Source organism: Centrocercus urophasianus, unplaced genomic scaffold (genome assembly GCF_019232065.1).
Source record: "Centrocercus urophasianus isolate 14NV4802_14NV808 unplaced genomic scaffold, USGS_Curo_1.0 seq_14, whole genome shotgun sequence".
NCBI lineage: Eukaryota > Metazoa > Chordata > Aves > Galliformes > Phasianidae > Centrocercus > Centrocercus urophasianus.
In genome coordinates, this window is record NW_024884586.1 from 23317970 (window position 1) to 23328281 (window position 10312).

At 36.1% G+C, this 10312-nt stretch overlaps 1 protein-coding gene across 16 annotated transcripts in view; it reads left to right on the forward strand.

The window, feature by feature from the left end:
* Position 1: 1 nt before the first annotated feature.
* LOC122158128 (fibrinogen-like protein 1-like protein) overlaps positions 2-10312 on the forward strand; it is a 22444-nt gene continuing 12133 nt past the window's right edge. For 5 of the 16 annotated variants that reach the window (XR_006168136.1, XR_006168139.1, XR_006168137.1 and 2 more), the window contains exons 1-4: positions 3-3753; positions 5159-5328; positions 5805-5996; positions 7488-7913. Coding sequence is in view for 12 of the 16 variants with exons in the window: in XM_042814539.1 (XP_042670473.1) it covers positions 7766-7913 (148 nt within the window). In the remaining 4 variants the exon portion in view is untranslated. Of the gene's footprint in view, positions 3754-4753; positions 4867-5158; positions 5498-5804; positions 5997-7487; positions 7914-10312 lie in introns of all 16 variants that reach the window. The other 11 variants (XM_042814551.1, XM_042814547.1, XM_042814549.1 and 8 more) reach the window with 11 other exon arrangements.

A 10312-nucleotide genomic window follows, 5' to 3' on the forward strand; every position in this document is an offset into this window, starting at 1 on the left:
TTTAAGGATTTTTTTTTTTTTTTCTTTCCTGCCTGCCTTTTTCTAACTTTCCAGTACACATGTGTAGCATTTCCTTTTGAGTTTAGGTTGGGAGAGCAAGATGTACAAGCTCAAAGGCTGACCAGCAAGGCATGGGTCTGCAGATCATATGTAGATGCAAGGACAATCCTGGGAAATAATCAGTAAGATTTCACATACCTGGAATCAGAATAAAATCAAATTTTGAACATTGGTACTAATTTTGGGGAGCAAGGAGGAATGTTTGATTTCCTACCACATTTGATCATCCACATTACAGATGTGGTTCAAACTGCTTCAACTTGACAGGTGTGAAACATAAGAGTTGCATTCATACAGGCCTAATTTCTTCACTGTGGTAGTTAAACACCATGAAAATAAGGAATGCCTGAGTTTGGGACCAAGATTAAGCCTCCTCAAAAGATTATATTTTTTTTTCAATAGTAAATATTGCTATACCAAGAGAAGAACCTCAAATGAGAGGTGGAATGATTATTAAAAGACAGGCATGGTGGAATGTGTGTATCATTCACTGTCACATTTACTAAAAGCCTTCAGAGAACTGAACCACAATGTATGTGATGAACGTATGTAGACAGTCCTTTCATGAAAATAATTTCTACTGTAGCTTTGTAGGGGTCCCTGACAGATGACATCTGTGAATCTAAAGACACTTGGTCGATATTCCCTAAGAAACCTCATCTTGTAATCCACTCAATGTTCTTGGATTTCATTGTACTGTTGAAATTCAATTTTTTGGTTCAGTTTGTTTCCCTACCGATTCTCTTCACGTGCTATTTACACAGGTTTTTTTTTTTTCCACATATATTTGCCCTTCATTTTTATGAGGAGTACAAAGGTCTTGTTGAAATTGCTCTACAAGTGCTTTTCAACATGTGCTGGCTGAAATAATTGTATACATCAGCTGTGCTTTCAAGTGCTTCAGTGTTAGAAACCAATTATTCCCATCACCAGGTAGCCAGCTAATGGTGGAGGGGTCATTTGTCATGGGAAGGTCTGATCATGTTTCAGTGCTTTCTTTGTAAGGTGTTTGAGTCTTACTTTACTGTAGAATTTTTCAAACCCTGCAATTGTACTCTGAAGAGAACATCAGAAAGATACAGACTCAGCCAGAGTTCACTGAGAACATTTAAAAAACCAACTTATGTACAGTTTTTCCTTTTGGGGAGGGGAAGGGAAATGACATTTTTCATGGGGAGCCATAGACACATTGGGCAACTTGAATCTCAGTAGCTGACTCTAATAGTAATCTGCTGCTTTCAGCCTGCTTTATTAGTAAGAAAGAAACACCCCTGAATAATTCTGCCTCATTCAATCTTAAATCAGTATTACAAGAAATGTGTGTGTTGTCTTTCATAAATACAGCTGTTTTGCACCTTTTTATATGTGATAACTTCAATATAAAGCGTTGGTGATAGGTGGATGGTTAGAGTAGATGGTCTTGGAGGTCTTTTTGAACCTTGCTGGTTGTGTGATTCTCTGAAAAGCTCCTCCCTTTTCTTGTTTTTCTTCGCTGTTCTATTCCATTTACAAGGTTGCTGGAGAGCAACAGAAGTCACGGAGTCTCTTTGGAAATGAGATGGTTGCCATGACAAAGCTCCCGGCTGCTTCTTGGCCCAGATGAGAAAGTCATTTTTAGACTCACGTGTTTGAAGGTTAGGCTACAATGTGTTAAACTGAACAGTATAGTTAACTGATTTGAATCTGCTAAAAATTGTCTGTTGAATAGAATATTAGTTCTGTTAATTCAACTGGTTTTATTGTTGTTTTTCTTTGTTTTTGATCAGATAGCCGAGGTAAAGCTGTTGTACTGACATCAAGATTTCCACGTTACTGAATTCAGCTTGTCCATAGCATCCCTCTCAAATGTATGTCTAACCTTAAAAATTCCAGAGTAAAGGGATTTTTTTGTATGTTAAGTTTGAATGTTCAACTGCAATATACTTAATATTTGTACTTAATGTATTGTACGTTTTACTTAATTCTCTTGTTTTCCAGAGTGACCATTACTCTATCAAATAGAAAAAAAAATATTTTTCTTTCTGGATAAATCTATGCTGGATACTTTTCACTGCCTTATTAACCTTCTGGGGGTGGGGAGGATTTATTGTATTTATTTATTTATTTTATTTATTTAAGTTTTAAAATGTATCTCACTGTCCTTTGATTCTCTTGTTTTTCTCCCTTTTTAAAAAACAGGTTCCTGGTATGCTCCACTGGAGTCATCTGGGGCTTGCAAGCATTTCTATGGTTTATGTTCAGTCAGGGATAGATGTCTTCATTTCTCCAAATAAAGGTTCATCTCACAAATAATGAATACATAAAAAAAGTTTAGAAGCTGTATTGAAAATGGTGTTATATGTCATGAATTTCAGCAGTTTAAAATAACTGGTTTCTGCTTTGTTAGGCAATCTCGTGTTTTGCATGCCGTTGCCAGCTCAGAGGAGCAAGTAAAAATTGTTAAAAACATTTTTTTAACTGTTCCTATTTGAAGATACAAAAGTGCGTTTAGTCAAGATTGCAGAGCAATCCAGTTCAAGTTGTTCAAAAGCACAGAAGTGTCTCTAAAGACTGGGGTCATCCTGTCTCCTTCCACCTGCCCTGCTGAGTAGTCTTCTGTATATCAAAATTTTTGTTTGAAATAACTATTCAGTGAGATCTTTTTTATATTTTATATGTGGTTTGCATTGCTAGAACTTTCTCCCTTGAGTTCCTTGTTCTGCTGAACAGATAGCTGTGTGAAAGTTAGCATTTGCACATTTCTGCCAACAGTGCTGATCCATAAATCCCCTGTTTGAAGCCTTTTGAAGTACCTGGATACACAGGTTTCTAGCTTGTGCCACACTCTGTGCCATAATATTTACTGGCACCTGCTGATATTTGTACCCAAGCTACTAAGGTAAATTAAATTAACTTTTGAAGTAATGCTGCTTTGCCCTTGCTGGAACTGATAACTTCACTGTATTGGTCAGATAGGAATGCTTTTCACATCCCTTACAAAAACAGGCCAATTAGCTGTCCTGTGGTATCCAGGTTGTCTTTGCAACTAACGTCAGAGCCTGATGAAGTAAGTTGTTCAGTTTCAGTCAAATTCTCCCTTTTTAAAGGTAAGTTAACTTGTTTAAATATTTGTTTAAATACTTATTAAAATAAACAGAACTATTTAAAAATAACTTAAAAATAAGAAGAGTTGCATTGGAATAATTAAAATAATATTTGCCAATTAAAGGCAAGCAGATTCAGAGGAATAATTGAAATGTCAGCATATGGGGAAGGAATATGCGGTCACTGGGTTGAGACATTAAATATCTTAATTAATATGACTAACAAGTCAATACAATAATGATTATTTTAAAACCTGTATATGACACAAAACCTTACCAATGTGAAGTAGTCCTAACTTACCATGATTACATAATTTTCAGGACTAAAAAAATGGTCTCAAAATACTTGACCAAGAGCAGAATATCATAGATACTCAGAACAACTACAGTATTTGCTGGAACAAACGTATAATTGTTAATATAATTAGAAAATGATGTTAACTAAAAACTGCCTAATTACTCACTTACAGAAATTAAACCCAGCACTTTGAGGACATAGCCAAAAGGCTAGGGAAAGGTGGTTCATTTGGCAGAGCTGCAGGACAGGTCGTATGCCAGAATTGCCCTGCGACTGACCCGTTTCACAGCGGAACACAGCCAAGCACACCAGGTATGGTACATTCCCTGAACCTTGCAGAGTCCCCTCGCCCAGCCTGTCACTCATGCCCACTGAGGTGTAATATGTAATGGTTTCTGTTGTTTGAAGTTTTCAGGTACATAAATAGCTGCCTTTCTCAGCGCAAATAAACAGGTGCTGTTACCTGCTCTCTTCTAATTAAATGCTTCCCACTTCATTTCTACTCTTCCAGTTGAGATAGAAGAGTGGAAATCAAAGAGAAGCAAAGGGGAAGGTAGTAAATAAAAAGGGGAGGAGGTATACAGTGATGGAAAATGCAGAAATCAAAAGCACAAAACAAACATATATCCCAGTTTATAGCTAGGCGATAGGAAACCTGCCACCATTAAAGTCAGTGGTATTTTCTGAAGTATATTTTAAATTGTCAGAGTGGGAAGACACCTTCTGCCTTTCCTTAGTATGTTATTTCAGCAAGATCTGTATGCCTTCAAAGTATTATTATTTAGTAAGATACAGCACAGTGTTTTCATACTCTAGTCACTACCTATAAAGCTTGATACTAACCAGAAGTTAGATACATCAAACATGAATATCAGTGTCTTAGTTTCAACTGGGATGGAATTGTTTTCTTCACAATGTCTGGCATGATGCTGTGTTTTGGTTCTAGGAAAAAAACAATGTTGATAACACTGATGTTTATAGTTGCCTACTGAGCCAAGGCTAGTCACAGTGAAGGACCTGAGGAGCTGGGAGAGAATGGAATTGGGACAGCTGACTTAAACGAGCCAGAGGGATATTCTGTACCATATGATATCAAATGGAAAGAGTTTTTGAAGGGGTTGGGAGTTCATGATCTCTCTCTTTGCTGCTCAGGGGGCTAGTTTGGCATCATTTGGGGAGTGGTGAGCAATTACTTGTGCATTACTTGTTAAATATGTTGTGGTGGAAGCCCCATCCCTGGAGGCATTCAAGGTCAGAATGGGAAGGGCTCTGAGCAACCAGGTGTAGCTGTGGGTGTCACTGTTCTTTGCAGGGGACTGGATGACCTTTAAGCGTCAAACAATTCTATAAATCTGTGATAATGCAATGAGCATGGAATGTGTGTTCTTCAGCTTTTCTCTGTGATTGACCAGTGCCAGAGAAAAGGTACTGTTCTGACTCCTTGTGGTCATTCACATGTATAGTAAAGTGTTATTTGTTCTTTAAAAATGAAAAGAAATATCAGTGAGTTTTAAATGTTATAGATAAATCTTTCATAATACATTCTGTTAAATGTATGTATTTCATTGTTGCAATATATTGCATATGTTGTGATTTCACTGAGAATGAACAATTGAACAGGAATTACGCATAGAACAAATCCTCAAGTAAAACTTACACAGGACTTACATGTTTTCTACATTTTAATTGGTTTTTTTTTTTTTTTTTTTTTTTTCAGAGTAGAAAGTGTTCAAACTGGGCTGCAGGTTGGATCAAAGAGTACAAATGTGTTGGCTCATCTTACTCTAGTTTAGATGTCATCTAGAAGTCATTCAGATAGATAACACAACCTTCAGATACAAGAAAATACGGTGACAATTAATTCATCTACTTCATTACCTTTTTGATGTAAATGAATGTTAATCAACTCTTGATAATCCAAATAAACTAAAATAGAAACCTATTGACCAGCCTGTTCTGCTTTTGCTTTTTCTCTTTTTATAGCTTTGAAGTAGTGCTTTATGTTTTAATTTCATGCTTTGATGTGAATGAGCCTGAAGGAACAAGATGGTTTGGGGTCAGTTTGATTGATTTGTTCCCTATGCTTTAAAAACAAGTTGACTATAGGATTTTAAATGTGATTAGCAATACAGCATCTCGTCAATTTACCAGTGCAAAACGATGTAGTACTTTTCAGCATCTAACTTCAGGTGTATAAACAACATACGTAGTTTTCTGAAATAAAATTTCTTTGCTATGTTTATTCATTAATTGGGAAAATAATTGATCTATTTATTAATCTAAGTAATTAGTTTAGTTATGCTGTTATTTTAATCCTTATGGAAGAACTTTGTTCTTTATGATTCATATATTCTTACTTGCAGATGTAATATGTCAGAGCAAAGTCCACCAGAGTGAAATAATGAAGATGCAATTTTGCTGCGCTTCTACATTTGAGATAGTGTGTTGGAGCTGATTTATTCACCTGAACTTGAGTAGCAGGCAAAGTACAACTGTAGAGTATGAGCTCATACATTCGTGTGCACTTGTTTCTTTGTCAAGCTTCACTGTAAGAGGTAAGGTATCTTCCTGCTGTTTTCCTCAGTTGCTTTCTTAATAACTTATAATACCAATTTCTATTCTAGAACTAATTGAATCTGTAAATTATTTCAATTGACTCAGTAAATGTGAGGGAAGAAAAAGGACTGACTTGCTCAAAAATGCTAGAAGAAAGAAACAGCTAACCTGGAAGCTTTAGGTCCGAATACAGATTTCCTAACGTTTTATAATGTTGGTGGGATAGGTTTAGATTTACAGTCATTTCTAATAATTTTAAAAATAATAATAGAAGCTTTCAGTGAAGGGGGTACATGACAGTAGGAAATGCAAACATAACAGAACTTAAGTACTGTAGGGGAAACCATGTGCTGAATTTTTTTTTTTTTTATAGTATCTCAATGTCAAATAACCAACTTTGGATGTAATAGGAAATTGTATGTTAATAGTAAATCAGAATTATTACTGTATAGCTGTAAGTAGAATAAGCAAATTCTGTTTTGCTGTTTTTCTGCCTGGTAAGTACAAAAACCAATTCTCAAGCCTGACTTCTATTACAGTGATATATTTTGAACATTTTTAAAAACATGTTCAATGCTTTTTCACTCTGGAAAACTGTTTTACTGGATCTGCTGCTGAATCTTTAGATTCATAAGGAGTGTGGCTTTATTGCAGTGTAATCCACTGTGGAGAAAGGATCTGGCCTGTGTAGGCTCTGTGCTGACGCTGGCAAGAAATATGCTGTGACCAAAGAGCTGTTTGCTAGAGATATATATTCAGCCTTGATCGCAGAATCATAGAATCACAACGTTGGAAATTACCTATAAGATCACAAGGTTGGAAATGACCTATAAGTCCAACCATATATGATGTAAAGGCTTTGGCTAAATTTTAAGCAAATTTGTCCTTGGAGAGCATGGGAGATGCTATTCTGATTCAGTTTGAGCTTTCACTGATACAGAAATACTTCAGTCAGACTGGAATGTGTTTAGGTGAGGACCCCAATAACAGCCTAAGACTTCTTTCTGTATTGGATGAATAGTTACTAAAGAAGTAACCCAAAAAGGAGGACAAAATGAGACTCAAAGCACTTTTGATTCCAAATATTGAACCCCTGTGTGTCTTGAGATTGAAGAAAAGTGGAAGAGTTCCTTTTTGTTTTGTTTATTGAGCTTTTTTTCCAGATCTGATTTAAGCCTGTGAGTTAAGCCTGTGACCTGTTCTTCATAGCTATGGATGGAAATTCATCCAAAATCAAGTCCAGAATTGCTGAAGTGAATTCTCCAGTGTATGGGAATATTCACGGTACTAGAAAGGCATGGGATTGAGTGTTGTTTGAAATTCAGAGAGTTGGAAGAGCTAGTGCTCCTGATTGTGCCAGTTTGTCCATCAGTGCCTCTGCTTCAATACTATTCACATGCATGGGGAATAAGCAAACTTCAGTTCTGATAGATGTAAGACATCCTTCTAAGGTATGTCATTACATTATTTTCTGTTACGTGTTGTTACAGATAATTGGGTTGTTCTAGGTACAGTGTAAGTGATACAACACAGGGCTCCATGTCAGAACAACCACCAGCTGGAAGTACTGTGAAACATCAGGAAAGGGAGATGCACTTGAAAGATGGAAGAAGCCATTTTTGACAGAGGCTCTCACTGAAACCAGGTGTTTCAATACCTTTCTCCTAAAAGAGAGAGAACTGTACTAAAGGTCATAAATGTTTCCATTTTCAGTTGCAGTCTGTATTATAGCTGTGGATTGTTGCAGGAGGGCTGATTCTGAAGAAAGATGCTGTTGAAGAGTTCAGCGGGATTTGTTCTGATCTTCCTCTCCCATTGCACTGTGCTGGTGACCACCAAAGAGGCAGTGATCTTAGCTAATGCCCACCTTCTGTCTCAAAGACATTATGATAGACTGGCTAACATCAATGATAAAGGTACTCATGAAGGGTGAGTGAGTAATCTGGGTGTGTGCGGTGCTTTACTGTATTGCTTTGTGGAATGTTTTCAGCATATTTGAAAGTTTGCTCTGCAACAGTACTTTGAAATATGAACGTGTCCTGTCCCAAAGTTCAAAATCTTCAAATCTCTTGCTAAGCTGACCTAATTCAAGAGGAATTAACAGTTAAAAATATTTTTCTAAAAAATATTTTGTTGCCTTTTAAGAATTATTCAGTCATGACAGTCATGTCTGGATTACATCTGTCACGTCAGGACCTGAACCCCATTGATACTTATAACTAATAGAGATATTGCTCTGCCTACCTAGCTTGCAAGGTCCAACTTGGTAGGCTTTCTAATACATTTGCTGGAGTAAATCCCACATAAAATGCAGACAAAGTGAGTAGTGTATTTGGTTTAGTTTCCTCCTTTGACTGCTGGCATTTGAGGGTCTATAAAATTCACTTTTTAAATTAATTCTGCAACAACCAGCTTGAATAGTTTTCTCATGTGGTTGATAGAAGCTGTTCTGTTTTGCATGAATAACATTCACTGGGTAAATAGAAGCGTCACTGTGTGTATTGCTGGATTGAAGACCTCTGTCTACTTAAATGGCCATTCTCTAAACTTGCAGGATCAGATTTGGAGTCAGACTGTCTACCAGAGGAATGCTCTGAAAACTGTGATCCAGCTTTTATGTGACTGCATTTGAAGTCACATAAAGTCTTTCTCTTTTAGGATGTGTGATAATTTCTTGCAGATAGTATTGAGACAAAGTATTTTATTCATGTCTGGAGATTCTGTTTGGCAATGAAAAGCCTAGAAGTAAGACCTCAGAAAGCCTATATGCTTCTGTAAATCTGCCCTGAGTGCCTTAGAGCACCAGAAAATGTCTGAATATCAGATATAAAAGGCTATATTTAACACAGTGAGGATACTATGCATAATAGTATTCAACAAGTTTAGTCCAGCTGGACTTTTCAGAGACTGCAGTACAGTTCTTCATACCCTGATATTAAATCAGAGAAGGCATTGTAATTTCAGTAAAAGCTGAAAAGGGCGATGACTTAGGTAGAAAAGTAAACAGTAGAGTCAAAGGAGTCTGGAAATGTTTGCTTCTGAGTGTGTACTTATTAAGTATTAGTATTACTAAGTATACTGAAACAATAGTAGGAATGTACTGATAAAATTCCATTCTTTACGTAATGTAGAGAAATGTCAATACGAAGAGCCAGAATGTTGCAGAAAAAAAATAATCAGATTTTCTTAAGTAATACTGATGGGATAAAAAATAAAGTATGAAATTCCAGATTTTACTTCAAAGTTAGGACTTACCAGTTACAAAAATCCAAAGATGGAAGTCTAGATTAATGGAAACGAAATGCTGCAAGTTCAATCATTGAATTCATCAGAAGTGTTTCTAAAAAGACTATGGATAAATCAGAGGCATCAAGTAAGGCCATCTGCAGTACAATGTGTAAATTTAGTTCACATTCTAGGAGATAAATTTGCAGCTGAAAAGCTTCTAAAACAATTGAGAACCGGAAGATTTATCTTACACAGAATAATAACAGAACATTTTTAGCGTAACAGAATTCACCCTAACTAAACAAAGGCTGATTAAAAATTTAGCTGTCCTCATTGTGCGTGACAGCTTATAACCAGGGAAGAATGTGTTCACTAAAGGATTAGCAGGGAGCCTCTGGTCAATGCTTTTATCACGGAAAAGTATTTTTTTTTTCCTGAGCTTATTAGTATTTTTATATTTGGAAATATTTTTCCTTTGTTGTTTTTTGACAATTTTTTGTAAAAAACCTGTGCTTTCCCTGAAATATTCTAGCCTTCCAGAAGAATGCTTCTGGTGAAAACAAAGCAACTGAGTTCTAAATACAGTATCAAAATTCCTACCAGTTATCGTCAGGACAGAGCTTAGAATTTCCTAGCTCTGAAAAACTGTCATATTACATCACAGGTGATCTTTAAGAAATTTTTCAATAGAAACATAAAATGATTAAGTCTTCGTTAAATATAAATTAAAAATTCTTTGTTAAATACAAATTACAAGTATTTACTAGTATAATCACATGCCTCTTAAGAGCAAGTGAGTGACTATTTCAACTGGAGGAAGAGTGTATTTGTACATTTTGGCTTCACAATCATACTTCCACCATACATAAAATCACATACGTCTGTATTACAAAATACAACAACACCTTTCAGGAACTTTCCAGTGTGTCTTGCCCTCAAATCATCCCCTTTTTGCCAACTGCATGCCTTTCAGTTGGGCTGAAGTCAGTCTGACTTAGTTTCCAGCCAGATCAAGGCAATCATGCACTTACTCTGGAGGGCAGAGTTTAAAAAAAAAAAAAAAAAAAAAAAAAAAAAAAAAAAAAAA